The 21354-nt window shown below is 36.0% G+C and overlaps 2 protein-coding genes across 3 annotated transcripts in view; one reads left to right on the forward strand and one right to left on the reverse strand.

Annotated features, from left to right (window-relative positions):
- LOC136038953 (uncharacterized) overlaps positions 1-21354 on the reverse strand; it is a 72445-nt gene that overhangs the window by 15012 nt on the left and 36079 nt on the right. The gene's annotated exons all lie outside the window — the stretch shown is intronic.
- On the forward strand, positions 775-11168 carry LOC136038955 (uncharacterized). 2 transcript variants are annotated; one of them, XM_065722469.1, is made up of 3 exons: positions 833-897; positions 6954-7022; positions 9788-11168. In XM_065722469.1, the coding sequence occupies exon 3, from the start codon at positions 9971-9973 to the stop codon at positions 11069-11071; it is 1101 nt and encodes a 366-aa protein (XP_065578541.1). In that variant the 5' UTR covers positions 833-897; positions 6954-7022; positions 9788-9970; the 3' UTR covers positions 11072-11168. The 2 variants fall into 2 exon arrangements, with proteins under 2 accessions (XP_065578540.1, XP_065578541.1); XM_065722468.1 differs by lacking the exon at positions 6954-7022 and having other exon boundaries at positions 775-897.

The raw sequence follows: 21354 nt of genomic DNA on the forward strand, positions 1-21354 counted from the left end.
TTACATGGAAAATAAATCTATCTATCTTTCTATCCATCTATCCTCTTGCCACTTTTCTGCTAGGAGCATAAAATAGAAATTTCAGTTTCCTAGGTGTCATACCCACTTTTAATGAATGTCCACCGGGAAAATATACTAATGTTGGAATTCTAATTTATTAAAAGGAGGGGGTCGAAAAGGACGAAGAACTATTTGCCCTAATGTCATATTTTCTGAGACATACAATATTTTCCCCCTTTATTGGGTACTTGTCAGAATTCAGAAAAGACCGAAGTTAGTTCAATTTACGGGTATGGGGTTGAAATAACTGAAATCCTTGGGAGATGGATTGGATATATGTAATTTTGGCTATTTATTTGCTCATTAGGGGGAGTTGGGGGTTAAGTAGAGCGGGGCTACAAGCAAAACCTAACCAAAATACCAACTAAATATTTATAAAAATATAGCTACAATGTAGTTTCCCACTGAGTCGAAGCTTATTGAGTCGACAGCAATAAACCGGTTGTTGTCTGATTTTTTTTAGATCCAGATTCTTATTGTTTTCTGAATAATGGACAAATACTCTTTAATGTATATTCCTTGTCTTCAAATAATTGACCATCCCCCCCCCCCCCGCTTTTCATTCTTTATGTCTATGCGCTCAGTTGTCTTTATTCTTCTTTTAGTTCCAGCTAATTAGTGAATCACAATGGCACGTCATCGAACTCCAGGAGTGCATTCCCCTTTTTCCATATTTCCACAAAAGGTATTTTGAATAACCAGATTTTAACTTCCGCATACCCCGTCTAGGTATGATGAAGGACGATGAAAATATCGGACTAATTCAAAAAACATTGCATGCTGCTTAGTTTCAAAGACGTTGTAAATAGTTGAATATGCTCTAACATGCTTATTCAGGTAAGTTTTTGTTTTAAATTCTAGGAGAAGTGCAGAAAAAAAGAAAAGAAATTCAATTGAATGATACCAAGTGCTTTTTGGCTGTCACAGCCAAAAAGCACTTCATCTCGATTTTTGAAGTCCTTGAAAAATTTTCTAAATTGTCATTGTTTTCATTTTTGGAACAGTAAATGTACAATTCTTTTATGCCAGGAGAGCTGGTATATCTTTCTGTTGTTCACTTTCATTATTTGAGACTAGCGGTAAGATACCAGAATGTTATTCGCAAAAAGAGAAAAATTTGATATTCTTGAAGTTTGTTAGTGGAAAGTATTTCTAGCTAGTGGTTTTGATACTGATTTCAACACTTTTATGATAAACCCCCTACCACTCAAGTTATTTATTCATTGGCGCATTATAAAACCGTTATTTTTTTTTCGTTAGTTTCTTTCAGCTTAGCTTGAGACAAGACAAAGAAAAGTGACAGAATAAATGGAAAATATATAACTTGGGTATTACATTTGCACAATTGGAGGGGGTAGGGTTGTTGAAGTATTCGGACAGTGTGAAATCAGAAAACAATTCTTACTTCATAATATCAAAACAATTGTAGCTAAAACATTTTGGGTGCGTACCTACTGTACTTTACCCCCCCCCCCTTTGCGCAAATATATAGCCAAAATTTGTTTCTAAAGTATTATATTTTTATTATACTTAGGTCTATTTTATCAGGATTAGCCTAACTTCACTTCTTGAGTGGTAGGGGGTATATCATACAAGTACTGTTTATTTTTATTATTTGGGAATAGAGGAAAGATACCAGAATCGTTTTCGCAAAAAGAGAATAATTGGATATTCTTGAATAGTGAACAAAGTTTGTTGGTGCAAAGTATTTCTAGCAAGTATTTCTAAAACAAGAAAAATAACACATGTTTTTGCAGTTTTTTTGTGGTGGGTGGGGGCTGAAATGGGTAAAAAACAATTAATAGGACTATTTTGTTGTATAATGTTCATGTGTATGTGCTGTTGTTTTTTATATATAAGATAGGCTAGATGGATAAACATGAGTTTTCTGTTTAGATATCTATTTATAAGATATAAATCATAATAGGAATTTGCAGTACAAATCCTAAGGACTTTCTTTTTGCTGCAATAATTTAGTAGTAACGTTATTTTTATTTATGTTTACATTGTGAATAAAAATAAAACCTACCAACCTACCTAACTCCCTAAATAAATAATAAAATTAAATAGCCGAGGAACAAGGATAATATCAGTCGGTGAACAAAAGAAGCAGATATGAGAAAAGAAGATATTTGAGCCCAGTAAGCTCGAATTAAAGAGGCTCTCCCCAAGACTAGTGATGTAGCATAGATAAATACAGCAACAGGATGAGAAGAGACACAAGAGGCCCGACAAAATTACAATTCACCTAGACTTTTCCAGTGCTAAAAAAAAGTAGAAAAAACTACCCTTTTGAAGTAAACTCAAACAGAGCAAATGAAACACTAAATCAAACAAACCAAAACACCAAGCCAGAATGAATGAAACACCACTCGCCAATTAGATTGGACAAGGATTCTCGGCTTAGCGACTGCCTTAGCTTGCCTACTGACCCAATTTTCATTAGAACTGCGGTCCGATGATCTTAGTTTCAACTGGGAGAAAATGTAAATTGGGTGTATAGGAACATCTCCAATATCTCTATTTTAAGCAAGGTCTCCATGTATATAATGTTAAATTTCAACTACCTCCCAAAAAAAATTACCCATTTGCTGTAGATATTAAAGCTGTCTCGTCAAAAACAACTGGATTTCCTGAATTTTCAAAGATATGAAGGGCCAAAGCAGAAACAAAATAATTATTTTTACTTTTATTTCCACATCTCAGAGATTTTCAGATAAACACATCTCGTATTTATTCAGTCATTCCCCCAGCTGTTGGCTGGAACTGCTAATGTAAAGCTTCTTACATGAACACAGGACTCTGTAAACACCACTACCGAATATAAATTCAGTTTTATCCTTTCCGGAATTCTGACCAAGCAGAATTTCCCTCTAATTTTAATTGTAAGGCCTGTTCACATTTATGGATATCATCTACTAGTGCAGGAAAGTTTTTTGCCATCCTTTTTAAGGCTCTTTTAAGTACACAGACATCCTTCATAATAGGAACTCTGTTTAACTTGTTGAAAAATTATAAAATCTCATTATAACAGCAGATATTATCTTAACTAGTTTCGATGCAATTTTCCATGTACACTTCTGGTGATGTCAAATATTACAAAAAAAAAAAATACGAAGAAAACCTTGCTTTGTCTGAACATAAGACTTTAGAAATCGAAACAATAATGACCCTTGTTCGCCTTTTCAACACATTTCCTTGTATGTAAGGTTCATGTGGTACTTGTAGATATACGCCCTACCTAATGTTCTTCTATTATGTTTCTCTAACACTCAATCCTAATGAAATACTGTATACCAAAGAAAGATAAAAATATAATACTTTAAAAACAAATTTGGGCTAAATATTCGCACATTAGAAGGGTTGGGGGTAAAGTATAGCGGGTCTGCATGCCTAATATGATAGGTGCAATTATTCTGCCTATTATGTAGTAAGAATTATTTTTTAACTTCACAGAGTCCAAATATTTCACCTCCACCCCCCCCCCAATGTGCAAATATATAGCCCAAATTACATATTTTCCATCTATTCGGTCACTTCTCTTAGTCTTGTCTCACACTAAGCTGAAAGAAACTAACGACAAAATCCGGTTCTATAATGCATCAATGAATGAACAACTTGAGCGGTAGGGTGTTTATCATACGAGTACCGTTCATGTTTCCTGCGTAATTTTAAGTCTGTTATATCTCTGCTGTTCTATTTTATATAGCGGTTTTCATATTTCAACGAGGAAAGATCATTTTGATATGACTCAATTGCTGATATTCAACTCTAGCCATCTGTCGAATTAACTTTTTGAAATTTGGTGTACATGTTTTTATAGATTAGAAATAGACGAAAATATGATAAAAATTGGTCAAAAAGAGACACTTCCTCTATTTTCCCAAGAAGTTTAAAATATTCCCTTTGAAAAGGTTGAATAATACCATAATTCTGGCTGAGTAAATGGTTAGATCTAGGACTAAGGAACCCAACGGTATAAATATGTCCGTTTTGTGCAAGTTAAAGGTGCAGGATTGTCCCAAAATTACTTGTTTCAGAACAAGTAATTTTGAGTAATTTTGAATCAATTTTGAGCAATATTGAGATTGAGATGTGAAAATACATAAGCAAAGACCATGCTCAAAATAGAGATACAAGAGACATACCTATATACACAATTTACAATTATTTAACAATAAAATATTCAAATAAATATTCAAAATTGGCTCAGAATACATGCTGATTCAATGACTAAGTAGATAATTCTTGCCTAATCTATAAGGTGAATTTACTTTCATTTATTCGCGCTCCTTTTTTTTTTTTTTGCTTCATCCAGTGTTTCGTTTTCTCTGTTTGAGTTTACTTCAAAATATTAGTTTTTCTTCTTTTTTTTAGCACTGAAGACGGCTTGGTGGAGGTTTTTGCCGAAATATCTGCTTTTGTCATTTTTGCTTCTTTTTTGTCCACTGGCTGATACTACCCTGGTTTTCTTGGCAATTTGTCTTTATTATTCATTTATTATATTTCTTTCCTCTTAAGTCATAGGTCTTTGGTTTTTGTTACTGGTACTTTTTGTCGCTAAGACAAGGCTTGTTTGAATGAAGAAAGGCACATAGATTGAGGTATCTACATTTCTCAATAGTTTTCCCATATCAAGTTTCTTCGTGTTTTTGGAAATTCGTTTCCTGTTGAACATAAAAACTGGTATGATTAGTTCTAGTATTTTCGTATTGTGGAAAACTTGAGATACAAAGTTGTATTTTGAAAATTATAGCAGGTGCAAAAATCCTGACTGCACAATTGAACTCACTGTCTACAGATTAGAGGAGGCCCATGATTTGGGCCTCAGGTTTTTGCCTAAAGTGTAATTAAATAGGGATTTACAAATACAGTCAGTTTGGAGTTTCAGCTCTAAGTTCTAGCAAAGTGAATCTCGTGGGTAGAATAAAATATCTAGTTCAAATAACTAGTTAAGATTTAAATTATTAAATCATGAATAAAAACACAAAAGTATAAGTTAAAAAGTGAAATAAAATGCAGAAAGAAATTTAAAATAATGTCTTTGAGCTATAACTAGTACTGCTACTAACAACTCATCGCAGCACCAAGTCTACGACAGATTAGAGGGGGCCGAATTCAAGATCGAATTTTAGTTTCGATTCTTGGTTCTAGAAGAAGGTGGCCAATTTAAAGGGATGAAATTTCATACAAACCTTATATTCTGAAAAATTAAGCACAAAATGCGAGTGAAAGCTAGGCTTTAAAAATCCAGCCATGGCTAATTTGTAAGAATAAAAAATGAAAATTCTATGGTTAGTGATTCCAAGATATTTTAATTAGGTCAATCCAACATGCAGGAAGCCCCCTGAATTATCAATATTTCCTAGAATTTATGCATAATTCAATTTAAATGCAATTCAACTTTTTCATCTTTCACGTTTTCCCCAACCCCCTTAGAAACCTTTTAATCGACATGTCTGAATAAGGCGTTATCCTTTCACTACTTTTACTGTATATTTTCTCTTCTATCTTCTCTGTATTTCTATATCTATGACTCTTCATATCAAGTATATTTCTGTCGAATCTTCTCTCTACCTCTCCTACTCTCTTTCTGTCACACTCTCCGTCTCACTTCTTTCTTTTTGTCTTTCTTCTTTTCACCGTCGTTTATTTCACTTCGGTTTTAACTTATGACATTTCTATTCTATCTTACTCTTTATGATTTTGTCAATTATTAAAAGCCCCCTGCCCTCTCCAAAGGATATATCAGCAAATAGTTAGGGTATATCATGCTTATTAAAGCATCCAACTTTAGTTTGTGGATACAGTTGCCAATACCGTGAATAAATTCATGAAAACATAGATTTTTCGAGCCATCACACGGATTTTAAGAGAGCCATCCATTTTCATGTATTTCTAAATCCTTGTCAAATATCTTTGGAAAAAAATGGGTCTTTTCACTTAAAGAGCAAAAAAGTATTCTACCTTGGCTAAAAAGTAAGCTTCAGTCATCATTGACGGATTCCAGACCCCGGTCCTGCATCTGTCAATGAACACTGGGCTTAAAAAACTACTTTTTGTTACTTTTTCTGATCCACAAAATCCAATAACTACGGTTCGAGCCTGGAATGGGTACAAAAGATAAGCCGGGGTTTTACTTTTTGGGATTGTTATGTTTGTTTTCTTCATGGTGAAGCTGGCTCTAGAAACTACCAGATTTTTTTGGTAGGAGGTAGAAAAAAATACTACCAGAAAAATATAGAAAAGGGTAGAAGGTAAAAAAAAACTACCAAGTTCACTATCAGTAGGAGTACACTCAGACCCTAAAGTATGAAGTGCAAGAAACTGCAACGATGTATGTACTGATGCAAAAGATTTTAGAATAGTACAGCCGAATCCACTAAGAAAATCCTACATGTAAAGATCAAGTTAGTAATGTTTTAGAAAACACTGCGAGAAGTTATCGTCTGGTGAACTGATTCTGGTAATTAACTTCTTAATTTATTTTATTTATCTGATGGTTGCGGCAATGGTAACATCAAAAGCTTAGTGGATTCCATGTTCTGTCTAATTTGATCCTTGACATCGATGAAGTTGACAGGAAGTAACGGAGACCCAATGTCAATATCAAACAAATTTAAAATTGACCTAGTTCCTATTTCCAAATAAGTGAGCAACAGTTTAAGAAAAGGAATTTCTCAGAAATTCACCCAGCCCTGTTTGCAAAGAAACTATTTGGTAGCATCGACTAATTGTCGTCAGAAGGTTTTCTAGTCTGAATACTTTTGTTTGCTTAGATTACGTGACTTCTCAAAAACGAATTAAACTTAATTAACTTTATATATTTAGAATCAGCATAAAAAGCCAATTTTTTATGCATAAAGTGATGTAAAAATTCCTGTTTTTTACAGTTTTGGTTACTAATGGCCAGAGTTGCTCCTTGATTCTACACCATTTAAAAACATATATGCAAAATACAGGTATTTTTTACATGTATTTTTGGATAAATGTGTAAATTCAATAATCCCGTCTTTTCTTCATTCTTTTTATTTATCTTAATTTTCTTTGGCTGCTCAACTTTAAACCTAGGAGGGAATTGTTGGGGAAAATTGCAGGGAGAGAATTTCCCGGGGAAGAGTTTCCTGGGGAGGGAGAGTGTTCCAGGTATGAATTTTTCGTGGCAAGAATTTCATGGGAAGTGGTATTTCCAAGACAAAATTTTCCACGAGGAGAGTTTTTCGGGGGGTGAACACACTAGACCCCATAAAATGGATGTAGCTAGGAAAAGACAGATGGACGCTGTCTCATTCGAAGACCCATTTCTGGTATTGGCAAATTCTTAAGATTGACTATAAAGCTATGAACTAAAAATAAATGGTAAATTTCTGTCCTCCAGATGGCTGATAGCCCCATTCAGAAAAAAACTAACCTATACTCTTGCCTATTGGTGATAACAGGAGTTTAATTGTCAAAGTATCTTATTTGTACTGGCAATTATGAAGCGTCAAGAACGTCAGTGAACAGATTAAAATGGATAATGAACTGAAATTTAAAATCACACAAATGAAACTTCTAAAGGTTAGAGTGTTATTTACGATATTTTTTTTTAATTTTGTGCCTGAATTAGGATCGTGTTGACCCAGGGATTTATGTATGTAAGTTTTAATTTGTGTGGGAAAACGGTACTTTAGTGCATTTTGAGGCAATATTTTTAAGAAAGTAATAAATTGTTTTTTCTTGTGCATGAACCTCTTGGCCTAAGGAATTGTGGATAATGGTTTCAAGAAAATTAGAAGAGAGATTCCCATTGACGGCATTTGAATGTATACCCGGAAATCAAACATTAAACTCTACAGTTCCCTTACCCTTAGGCTAAACGCGTTTGCGTTTATTTGTTCGTTCTTTTTATCTTTGCTTCTATATAGGGGTTCTCTTGACTCACCGAAATGGATGTAAATTTCAACTTTTGCAGATAAAGGGTCTTTTTGCCCGTTTTATGGCAGTATTATCCAAGAAACTATTTCGGCTTGTAAACTTGCATCCCTTCAGCTGAATGACATATCAGTGGTAGTTCAAACATATTGTAGGAGGGCATTTTGTCTTTTTGTTGAACCCTCTCTGCAAAATTAATTTTTTGAACACTATGGTCTCCTTGGCCTTAGGACCAATGGCGTAATTCTGTCAATATCCTGGGGGAGGCAAAGTTGCAGTCAATATTTCCAAACCAAGGAACATGACAGTAAAAATTGAAAAGTGAGTCATATATTACCATAAAGGTAAAGGTCTGCTAAAGAAAACTGACCCATTTCGTTGTTTGCTTGAATTATGCAGGCTTATCTTAGTTTTGGCAAGATTTTTGAAGATACAAAATTTCAGCTGGAGGAGCAAACTGGGGTCTTTGGGGAGGGGGCAAATCGAGATCTGAAAGAGGCAGTTGTCCCTGTACCATAGCAAATTACGCCCCTGCTTAGGACTTGTAGGCGTGATTTTTAAGTGGTTCGTAAGAAACTCTATTTAGCCCATTTTGAGACCCTATTTCCACCCAGATCAAGATCTTCCTGGCGCTATATTTATGAATTAGGGTTTCTTGGTCTGTTAGATTTTAGGATACAACTTTAAATTGGAAAAATATGGTATTTGACCCTATTTTACGCCCAATCCTAGCCTCCTCTCAAATCTCGCTTTTTGAGGGTTGATGCATCCAGCCTAAGAAATTATTATTACTTATATCTTCCACAAGAAAAGCCTTCTTCGACCATTTTGTGATTCTTATTTCAGGAAAACGAATACTTTATTTTATTGCTTTAAAATGTGTGCTAAATAAAATGTGTGTTAAAATCCAACGATTTAAAGCCGAGAATAAAATAAGAGGTTTGTCATCAAATTTAAAAAATTGATTTGTGCATAAGAAGTTTTTCTTTTTGGCAAGGGGTTCCCTAGAGAAAGTGACCAATAAATGCAAATTTCAAGCCATTCAGAAAAAAATTACTTGGTCCTTTTCTGGCCATCATTTTTGAGGACCTCAAAAAATAGATCAAATGATTTTGATTGCCTCTCTGTACTTGACTGTATCTTATGTACGGCCTTGGCCAGACAAAAATAGACCTTTAACTCTCGTATATAACAGAATCGGGGATCTTATTCATATTAAATATTAGACAACGTTACCTTATTCTAGTCATTTCGCAAGCTATAGTTGGCTAATTGGGTCTCTGTGTACATTTTACTATCGTTTTGGTTGACATTTCATTTTAGGGTATTTTCAAACAAATGAACCAAAAACAACATCTGCCTAGTCGTTGTATTTGGTATCCTTCCTGTTTAAGATACAATAAGTTTAATTTATTCTTCAAACTCCCTCTGTTTTCATTAAATGGTGATAGTTTTAATCAGTGTTATATGGTGTCTGTTTTTATAAGGTATTCAGGGATTCAGCTTAATGTACTAGAGGCCTACATTGATTTGAAAAATCAGCGATAATCGGGCTTTCTGATAATTCTTTTAAGGCAATCAAAAAGTGAAACCTCCTCATATAGGACAAGAAGAGCTTACAAAAACGGATTTAAGAATAATGGGAGCTTCGTTGAAGAAAGTAAAATGAGACTTGAGCAGAATATGACCCAGCTGTTTTTTACCTTGGGAAACTTGTTGCTGTAAAAAAAAAATACTGTAGTGACATTAGTTGATAATTTGGACGTTATAACTATTAAATTTACTAAATTCTTTCTTTATTTTTTATTTTCAGATATTTCTACTTAGTGCATTAGCTCTATCGTACGAGTGCAGAAAAAGTGGGCGTGTCTGGTTCCCTGATGAATACCCTATCCTAAATGCTAGATCATATCCATCTGCCTCCCATGACTCATACTCAACTTACAATGGCCCAAGTTCACACCAGTACGAGCCTTCACACTCTGGCCCTTCACCCATGTATCAACGACCCTACCAGCAGCAGAATATAAATTCTAACTACGAAGTAAAAGCACCAAGCTACTCATCCTCTGAAGTACATACTTATAATGACCATCAATCAGTTTATAGTCCTCCTTATACGCAGAAACCGAGCTATTATAACCAAAAGCCTCAGATAAATCCAAACTATCAAGTGCCATATCATGAACCATATAAGCCTGAACCTTCGTATGGTCAGCCTTTGACCACCGGATCCCAAAGTTACAATGACCAACAGTCAGTTTACAACCCTTTCTTTTCCCAAAAACCAAGCTATTATAATCAAATACCTAACAGGAATCCAAGTTATGATAAACCCCAATATCAAGCGCCACATCAGTCTGAAGTAACACACTACAGCCCCTTGCCTGAACCTCAACCAAACTATGTCGAAAGCTCTGGCTATGGAAAACCAAATTATCAGAGTCTTCCACCAGTATATGAGCAACAAGATTCATACAAAGTTCCCCCTACGTACAGTGAATCTTCACCTCCAGTCGTTCCCAGTTATCCAGGCGAGACAAACTCTTACGACTCTACAGATACTTCCGGTGGAATACATTATGCTGATTCTAAGCCAGCGGCTGCTCCAAGCTATGATAATGCGCCTGTGTCCCAGGCTTTCATACCAGGAGGCACAAGCTATATTGATACTCCTTCTTCTTCACCTCCTGTATCTCAGGCATTGATACCTGGAGGGACTGATTATTCTGGTCTTCCACCCAAACCGAGCTACCAGCCATCTCCAGCGTCTTCAGATTCGTATGATGAACCACAGAGCTATGCAGAACCACCGAAACAAGAGGAAATATACATTAATAAAGCTCCCTCTTATTCAAACAAGCCTGGTACTGCTGGAACCACTGTGATAAATGTAATAACTATTCCAGGTCAGCAGCACGATAAGCAAGAAAGACCTCTTCAAAACTATTCACATCAGCCTACGAATGGCTTACCTTATCCTCCGGCTTTTCCACCGTTGCCACCCTTCATTGGTATCCCACCACAGTTGGGTGGTGTGTATCCATTTCCTGGTTTTAGAAGCTCAAAGGTTGAAATCAGCTCTAATGTCAGTTAAGAAGGTCAAAGGTGAAAGAAATGAATTGGCATATTTTTTATTTTGAAATGGTATGTATTTTTATATTTTCGAGCAATAAAAGAACATATTTTCGTTGTTTTGTTTTTTTATCCACTGTTGACATCTGCTAAAAAATATTTATGCGAGCATCACAGAGCCTATTTTGGAAAAAAAAAGAGAAGTGGATAATGAAAAGACTTTATGTTTGCTAAGACATGAATTCTTTCTTTTTCTGCTTAACTGCTGTTTCTAGCCTTGCTTACAATTTTATAACATGTCGGGGAGGTGACACGGACAACAATATCTGAATTTTATAGTTACATGCAATCTACGCGTGGTTATATTTATATAAAGTTTATTAACTTATCTGCTTCATAATTCCCAACCCGGTACGATAGTCCGAAATATTTTATGCTTTTGAAAATTTCACGGATTTTTGTCCTTATTGCTTTGTTTATTGCTTCGTCCTTACTCTTTTGTTTAAGCAGAGAAGATCTCTAATATTACACAATACAAGTTGTTTAATGAACTGAAAAGTGAAGTCTTTAATATTCCAATAATAAAATTAAACTATGAATTATTTAATTTTTGTTTGCTCAATTTTTTTGTTTTTTTTAACCGAATTTTTTATTTTTTCACAGTTTTCTACACCTTACTAACAACCGGGATGCACAATGCTGTATTTTGTTTAAATTAAATATACCCCTCATCATTCTCTGAAGGTTTCAACCTAATACCCTTAGCACGGCTGCTACCAAATATATTTGAAAAGATTTTCTGACTTTCAAGAATGGAATATCTAAAAAAAAAAATTCTAAAGAAATTCTGATAAAAAAAACTGCCAAAAAACAGAATAGGTAGACAAATTTACATGATAGGGTGCTTTCTGCCAAAGAGAAAACGATTGCTAGCTTCAGACGTTTTCATTATCAGCATTGTGCCAGATAAATTTTTTCTTTTCTTCATTCAGTTGCAAAATAACCAAAATTAAAAACAAAAAAAAGGCCAAGTTATATTAAAAAAAAAAATCGTTAGTAATGTTAGTGTAAACCATTTTGATTTCATCAACAGCATTTACATGATCTGGAAATTTCTCTTGTCAAGGTTTCGTTACAAAGTCTCTGCTTCTTTGGCGTTTGCCTCATCCTCTTCAAGTTGCTTTTATGTAGCCTATAGCATAGCTTATTCTAGGGCTATTTCAGGGATTTTTTTTGTTCTTAATGCTTTTCTGAAGTCTCCGATAAACTAGCTTCCCAGCATCTTTGCAGTTATTATGACCATCCTTTTTTTCTCCGGAAGATTCCACAAGATGCTAATATCGTCTCTTCTTCCTCCAGTTTAAGCCCCTACCTTTCTCTTAGTTGTTTCTCATGCTCATTTTTTGCTTTACCCGCTTTTTCCGGCACTGGATATGCCTTGTAGCTTGTGCTGGCACCAAAGGCTAGTTGAAAACGTTCGTTTAGTATTGGGAACAATTAGGGTTGGTAGAATCCCGACTTTTCTCCTAGTTAATTCTCATGCTCTTCTTTTACCTTCCCTACCTGTTCCGGCACTGAATATGCCTTTTAGCTTGCACCGGCACCACAGACTAGTTGAAAAAGCTCGTTTAATGTTGGGAACAATTAGGGTTGGTTTTTCAACATTTTCATTCCGTGACACACACTCATTCTGGCACTGAGCATCTTAGGTATCATGGATGCATTGTCTTCGGTAAGCACTTTCTCACCGCACTCTCTCACTCTCACCGTTGTCTAAACTGCTCTTTCAATATCATGTAAAAAATTTACGCATCATTTTAATACCTTGGTGAGTCCTATATCTTGCTTGACCAGACGTCACTTACATGAAAAAAGAGAAAACCAGACGTCACTTACATGTTTCAGAGCTAGTCTATTGGAATACTTTTATCAGCAGGAAAAGGATCATCGTCTAACTATAAAAACCTCCACTCATTCCAGAGTTTATCAACAGGAGATTTAAATGGCATAAATGCGGCAACTTTTGCAACAAAATATAAAATTCTCTCTAGTTTTTTTGTTCTTTGGCGTGATGCTAAAAATACTTTAAAACCGATCTTGAATCCAAGGGTGATTTCTTCAACATATGCTTTGACGCAGCAACATAAGTGCCCTTTGCCTGTGACCTAAATTACATTGCTTCCACATTTCTTAAATCTTTCGAAACATCACCTACTCCCCCACCACCTCCACCTCCACCTACTCCACCAGTTTCAAGAAACAGCTGAAAGTTGCCTTGGTCAATTCAATTTAATTTATTCAAATAAAAAAAATATATAACACCAATAATAATAAGGATCCTGGAAGCGAACTTGTTGAGGACCATAACCACAAAAAATTGAAAATGAAGAAGAGAGAAAAAAAAAGAAAAGAGAAAACATGGGTAATTAAAGCAAATTGAATAAGAATTTAGAGAGTTATAATATCAAAATTTTAGTACATTGTTATACAGCGTGCGAAAACTTGTGGATAGCTCGACACTGGAGGGTATTATATTCCATTGAAGTATAGATTTATAAATGAGGGATCGCTGGGCAGAACTAGAGACACACTTAGGGACAATGAAGGAACGGTTGGATGAACGGAGACAGAGGCCTTCAGAATTATTAATATTAAAATAAGATAATAATTGAGGAGGAAGATTTTTATGGTAAGTGGAGTATGCAAGGTATAGATTTAATTTTTTGATGATTTGTTCAAAAGGGATAATACCAAAATCGGAGTACAAGTCCTGGGTGGGATTTAGTCGGGGCAGCCGAAAAACTGCTTTGATGGCACGGTTTTGGGCAGATTTTAATTTATTGGTAACTGAAGGAAAAGTGTTGCCCCAAACAGATCCACAGTATGAGATATATGGGTAAATAAAAGAGTAATAAAGGGTGACAAGGATATCGGGAGGAAGAAAATAATTCGCACGATTAATGATACTTACCTGTCGCAAAATTATGGCTCTGACGTAGGACACATGCGTTGCAAATGATAGGGAGAGGTCTATGTGGACACCAAGAAACTTGGCAACTTCGACCTGTGGGAGGAGATTGGTAGAATATTTTAGGCCAAGTGCTTGCTGAGCTTCATTTTTTTTTGTAAGGGGTTCGAAATAATACAACCTGACTTTTCTTGATGCTAATGGTCATGCAGTTAACTAGACACCACTCCTGTACTCTATTTAGAAGGGTTTGAGCAGAGGCGACGACGGATGGTAAATTAGGACCGGTGATGAAAAAGTTGCTATCGTCAGCAAAAAGTAATGGGTGCACTGATGGACCCAGGTCCGTAACCAAATCATTAATATAAAGGAGAAAAAGTATTGGACCAAGAACAGAGCCCTGTGGGACGCCCCTCCGGACAGGTAGGGGATGTGAAGTCACCCCGCCCAGACTCACACTCTGTACTCCACCAGAGAGATAAGAGCCAAACCATGAGAAAGGAACTCCACGAATCCCTAAGTTGTTGAGTTTACTTAATAAAACACTGTGATCAACCATATCAAAGGCCTTAGAAAAGTCCAGAAATAAGCCCAATACAGTATTTTTAAGGTCAAGTTGGGAACGTATAAACTGTGTGGCGTCTATTAGATCACAGTACACGGGGTAATGTGTTTGATCTAAAACAAAAGACGAAACTCGAATATAAACGCCATCTTCGTGCCGTTCGTTACTCCGGTGAAACTTTTCCGAAAAGTAATAGTGAGTGGCGAAAAGTGATAAATTCTGCCAAGTTTCCGGATGCAAGTCCTAGTGATATTATATCTCGTCCATCTTGAATCGAACATTATTCAAAAATATTTCCGAAAGTTAATTATGCAGTGCACAAGCGTTTCTCGTGTTTGCTTGAAAAATATTTGCCGTCACGTTTATGTCATAGACATGTGATTCCAGTTGAAAAGTCGGCTATTATTAAAGGTATTAAGGGTTTAAAATCAAAATCTTTGGATATTGATGGGATTAGTGTTTTGAATCTTGTTCCAAATTCTTTTGAACTGGTATCTAATCTCCAACTGTTTTTTCAAATGTTTTTGAGTAGTTCGTATGTGCCCGATTCGTTCCTATGCGGTAGCGTTACGTCACTTCTAAAAAAAGGAAAAGATCCAGTTTCTTGTAGTTCTTATAGGCCGATAACGGTAGCTTGTACTCTTAGCAAGCTTTTTGAACACCTCCTACTACCTTATATCACTAAGCTTGCTCTAAATGATGATAATCAATTTGGTTTTAGATCTGGACTAGGCTGTCAGCATGCTCACCGTGCTTAAACTTCTTTATTAAAAGATGCCCATCGCACTCGTCGCGTACTTCATTTCGCAAGCCTAGACTTGTCTAAAGCATTTGACAGTATTTGTCATACTCAAGCATGGACAGCATTATGCCAGAGAGGAGTAAATCCGTCGGTAATTCACGTGCTTCGTTTCTGGTACTCCCATTCTTACCTTCGCCTTAAGTCATTAGATAATTCTTATTTTCGTCATATCCCCGTTCGTTGCGGTGTAAGACAAGGGGGAGTTCTTTCGCCGAATATTTTTAATGCTTGTATTGAAAATGTATTATCAAAAATATCGACTACGTGCCTACTAGGACCATCTGATATCTCATATCTGGCTTATGCGGATGACCTTCTTCTGATTAGTCAAACTGAGTCTGGTCTTGCCCGTTCAGTGAAGTCATTTACTTCTGCTTTCCGCGATATCGGCCTGTACCTAAATATTGACAAGTGCGAGTTTCTTGTTTTCAACGGTAATAATTGTTCAGAATCAATATACCGCGATGGTTTTAGTATTCCCCGTGTTAAATCGTTTCGTTGGCTTGGTATAACAGTATGCGATTCTATGAATGCTCTCCGGTCTCGTGCTGTCAAAGATATTAGTGATAAGCTGAGGCTCGGTTACTCTAAGATTGTAGCAAATCGTGGACACTATAGGAGAAGAGCGCTAACTCGGCTTTACTCAAATTTTTGTGATCATTCTGTGCTCTTCTGTTCTGGTATTATGCCACTTCTGTTGACTGGTGATCTAAAACGTATTCGCATAAATTATCACCGGTACTGCAAATTTCTTTTATATCTACCTCGTTCTTACCGGAATACAAAACTGGTTAAAAAGTATTGTGCGACATATATTAGTGGTGCTTTCGAAAAATTATCTGCGAAGCTAGCTATTGAAGCGCTTTATAGGCTAGGATGTTTTCATCGCCTTATCCGTCTTTTTTCTGTATGTGAATAAATTTGTTTCTTTTGTATTAATTTTGCTGTTTTTCTTTTGTATTTTACTCCACTTAACCTCTGTTTTGTGAAGTGGGTGATAAATAAATTACTATTATTATTATTAGTGCATGAGCAGTTGAAAATTTGGAACGGAAGCCATATTGACGAGGAGAAATCAACGAATCTGAAGAATGAATCCCAAATAAAAAGGGAGAAAGACGTCGGAATATAATTCTCTCGAGCACTTTAGATATAACTGGGAGAAGTGAGATTGGACGATAATTACTTATCTCAGACGGATCGCCTTTTTTATGAATCGGGATAACAATTGCTGATTTAATATTTCTGGAAAGACTCCATTGGTCATAGACAGGTTTGCTATGAGCACAATGGGTTCACAAACATAGGAAGATAAGGTCCTAAGAAGCTTATTACTTATGCCAAAGAAGTCAGGTGTACTACTATTAGAGAGACATTTGATAACTTGAAGCACCTCTTTACGATCAGTTGGAGAGAAAAACATGGATCCAGGATTCTTGCTAAGTTGTACTGACTGGGAGAAGGAACAGGAGTTAGCATTTGGAATATTAGCGACATAATTATTAAAAGCATCCGGTACTGAACTTGGGTCAATTAATCTGCCACTGATGTCCTTAAGGTTAAGAGGTACAGATCTTGAATTCCTTTTTTTTTTAAAGAATTTCATTTATTGTGGACCAAATTTTTTGCAATTTCCCTTTGCAATGAGAGATTTTTGAATAATAATAATTTTTTTTTGCTTCCCGGACAAGTTTGGTATATAAGTTTTTGTATTTTTTATAATTAGTCAGGTCAATAACATTACTGGTTTTGCAAGCTAAATCTTATATGTCATTTTTCCGGTATGAAGAGATTATCAGGCTATTAGACATCCAGAGGCGTATATGGGTAGTTTTTCGGTTTGATTTAAGAACTGGAAAGGTTGAACTGATAAAATCACTCAGTCCCTGTGTAAAACCATTTGTGGCTGAATTAACATCCTGACCATCCAAAACCTTGGACCAGTCGAAGGATTTCAAACGATCCGTGAACCTGTCCATATTCACAGTATTATATATTCTATTATACGTAGGGGTATTAGTTCAAGAGGGTTGAGTAGCTGGTAAGGAGTGCAGGGAGAGATAGATTGGAAAGTGATTTGACAGGTCAGAAAATATTATTTTGGAGGACAGGTGGTTTCCCAGGGAAGTGGATACAAAAATGTTGTCAATTACAGTAGCTGTAGACCTCACAGGATCAACTCTAGTCAAACAGTTCGTGGTAACGAACTGTAGTAAGGAGCGACCCGGCTCAATAGTAACCGAAACTCTAAAAAAAAGAATTTTGATACCAATAGCTACATCAAAAGAATCGCATTTTAATGTTGATCTTAAATATATAAGTTTCATCAAGTTTAGTCTTACCCATGAAAAGTTACGAGCCTGAGAAAATTTGCGTTATTTTAGAAAATAGGGGGAAACGCCCCCTAAAAGTCATAGAATCTTAACGAAAATCACACCATCAGATTCAGCGTATCAGAGAACCCTACTGTAGAAGTTTCGAGCTCCTATCTACAAAAATGTGGAATTTTGCATTTTTTGCCAGAAGGCAGATCACGGATGCGTGTTTATTTGTTTTTTTGTTTTTTTGTTGTTTTTTTTTTTTTTCCCCAGGGGTGATCGTATCGACCCAGTTGTCCTAGAATGTTGCAAGAGGGCTCATTCTAACGGAAATGAAAAGTTCTAGTGCCCTTTTTAAGTGACCAAAAAAATTGGAGGGCACCTAGGCCCCCTCCCACGCTAATTATTTTCCCAAAGTCAACGGATCAAAATTCTGAGATAGCCATTTTATTCAGAGTAGTCGAAAAACCTTATAACTATGTCTTTGAGGACGACTTACTCCCCCACAGTCCCCGTGGGAGGGGCAACAAGTTACAAACTTTGACCTGTGCTTACATATAGTAATGGTTATTGGGAAGTATACAGGCGTTTTCAGGAGGATTTTTTTGGTTTGGGGGAGGGGTTGAGAAGAGGGGGATATGCTGGGGGAACTTTCCTTCGAGAATTTGTAATGGGAGAAGAAAATTTCCATGAAGGGAGAGCAGGATTTACTAGCATTATTTAAAAAAAAACAATTAAAAAATAAAAGTGAAAAAGCTTTTTCAGCTGGAAGTAAGGAACAGCAATAAAACTTAAAACAAACAGAAATTATTACCCATATGAGGGGCTCACCTCCTTCTAATACCTCGCTCTTTACGCTAAAGTATTTTCGGTAATTTCAACTACTTATTCTACGGCTTTTGTGATTCAGGGGGTCATTCTTAATGAATTGGGATAAAATTTAAGCTTTAGTGTAAAGAGCGAGGTACTGACGATGGGGCGAATCCCCTCATATATGTAATAAAAACATGAGAATACAAAAGTTCTTTACGTAAGCTAATTTATAAGTTACGTAAATCTTTTACCAATAAAAAGATTCGTAAAAAATTAAAAGTTCTAGTTGCCTTTTTAATTAACCAAAAAATCGGGGGGCAACTAGGCTTCGTCCCCCGCTCTTTTTTTCTCAAAATCATTCGATCAAAATTATGAGAAAGCCATTGAGCCAAAAAAAAAATATGCAAATTTCGTTTTGATTATTCCTCTGCGGAGAGCCAAAATCAAAACATGCATTGATTCAAAAACGTTCAGAAATTAAATAAAAAAAAAACAAGTTTTTTCAACTGAAAGTAAGGAGTGACATCAAAACTTAAAACGCACAGAAATTACTTCGTATATGAAAGAGGCTGCTTCCTCATCAACGCCCCGCTCTTTACGCTAAAGTTTTTTACTGTTTTAGAAAGAAGAATTGAGAGAAAGAGTCAAACTTTAGCGTAAAGAGCGGGGCGTTGATGAGGAAGCAGCCTCTTTCATATACGAAGTAATTTCTGTGCGTTTTAAGTTTTGATGTCACTCCTTACTTTCAGTTGAAAAAACTTGTTTTTTTTTTATTTAATAGGAAAAAGGATTGTGGGAAGAAGACCACTTGAGGTGAATGTTTCAAAGAAGGTATCACAATCATTATCATTGCTAACATTTAGTAAATTACAATTGAAGTCCCCAAAAACTATTGCCTTCTTTTGTGGTAAATTAATAAAACTAGAAAAATCATCAAACAGATTACAAAAGAAAGGGGTCGGAAATGAGGGGGGCTTATAAAATAACGAAAAAATAAAAGAATTCTTGTCAACACTTATGTCTACGATTATTGAATAAATGCATCTATTATTTATACGTTGCGAGAAGGATTCACAGTCTAATAGCCTGGTGAATTTCAGACTTGGCCGGATGTAAAGAGAAATGCCGTCAGAGGACTTGGTTAATTTTCTTTCATTATGAATAGCTTGAAAACCAGGGAGGGAAAATTCATTCTTATCATCAATTTCTGAAAGCCACGATTCCGTTATTCCAATTACGTCGAAATGGCAGTAACCATTAATTAAAATTAAGTCTTTAAAATTAGCCCACTCATCCCGTACACTTCTGATGTTAAAACAAATTACATTAAGTTTGGTCTCTTCCATTAGCTTAGGTTTCACATTTTTCACAAAATCAAAAGTGTCGAGATATTCACAGTTAATTTGGTTTAAAGGGCTATCGGGGCTAGCTAAGGGACTGGTGGGCAAATTATTTTGGTCATCGTAATAGTTAAAAACAACATTATTACACAGTGATAAATTCGTGAGAAACGTAAAATCTTGTACAGTACACATTTAAACATCCATTGTGGTCTGAGTTTCATCATCTCCTTGATTAGAATATTGGAAATCTTCTTCAGCCGACGAAATATCATTGGTGGTAATTTTGGACTGGGATGGAAAGTTTGCCGTTTTTTCTTAGATTTCTTGCCTTTGACTAGGGCAGTGGCATCGACTACCGTCTTGGGGGTTGTGGCAATTTCAGAGCCTGCATTAATTTGATTTGCAGTTGAGTCTACAGGCTTAACTAGCTTTGATGTGGAATCTATGTCCTTTATCATGGAGGATAATTGAGCCATAGCTGTTTCTAATATGTCATCACCTAGGAGTTTAGTGATGGCTTTCTTCTTGAGAATATTTTTGGTTTCCTCAGCTTCATTACTAACCTCAATTAAGTAACTGACTGTGAGATAAGTTGCAAGCCTTTGCCATTCTTGGCTATTTTAGATGAATCTTTTGGAGGGCAGGATGTTGAAGTAAACTTAGGTAAGGGATGGGGGGACTGACTAGAACCTTGAGTATGAACATTATTTGCCTCTTTTGGAAATGATACTGTCTTTGCATCTGCTACCGCAACTGTTGCTTGGCTTCTACTGGGCCGATGGGGTGTGGGTTGCCAAGGGATTCTTGCAGCTACAACTGAGTAGGATAGGTTCATTTTATCAGATGTTCTAAGGATTACAACTCGCTTTTGGTGAGCTGGGCAAGATTGTTTTTGGAGGGCTGTGTTTCCCTTACGGTTACAATTTCTGCAGAAAGGATCTGACTCAGGGCATTCACTAATTGCGTGGCCTGTTTTCCCACACTTAAGGCAAGACGGATGGGACTGTTTGCAGTGTTTTTTGCTGTGGCCGTGGGCCAGACAAGTGGAGCATTGTAGGAGCTTGGGCTTATAAATCTTGTAAAAAAGGGACATACCGTACAAGAATATTTCTCCACTTAGCTCAACTTTGCAGGAAATGAGGATTGAACGGCTAGGGTGAAGAAAACCTTCATGTTTAAACTTAGCCTTATAGCAGTTGAAGGATTGATGAGAAGGCCTGAAGAATATATTGGTTCTGTTTGTATTTCCTCCACTTTTACACTGGTATCAACACCATACAGCACATACTTGTGTAACTTTTCCACATCTTTTTTTGTGGCTAAAATTTTTGAGCCATCAAGAATTATTTCTTTGGATTTTGACAGGACATGGTCTGCCGCCTGAGAAGACGTAAAGTAAATATCAATAGACTTGTCCTGCTTAAAAACAAGTTCAAAATTTACCTTGGTGATCAGACAGCTTTCCTAATTTGCATTATTCGATCTTTTGAAAAGGG

This window comes from Artemia franciscana, chromosome 18 (assembly GCF_032884065.1).
Source record: "Artemia franciscana chromosome 18, ASM3288406v1, whole genome shotgun sequence".
NCBI classification, from domain to species: domain Eukaryota; kingdom Metazoa; phylum Arthropoda; class Branchiopoda; order Anostraca; family Artemiidae; genus Artemia; species Artemia franciscana.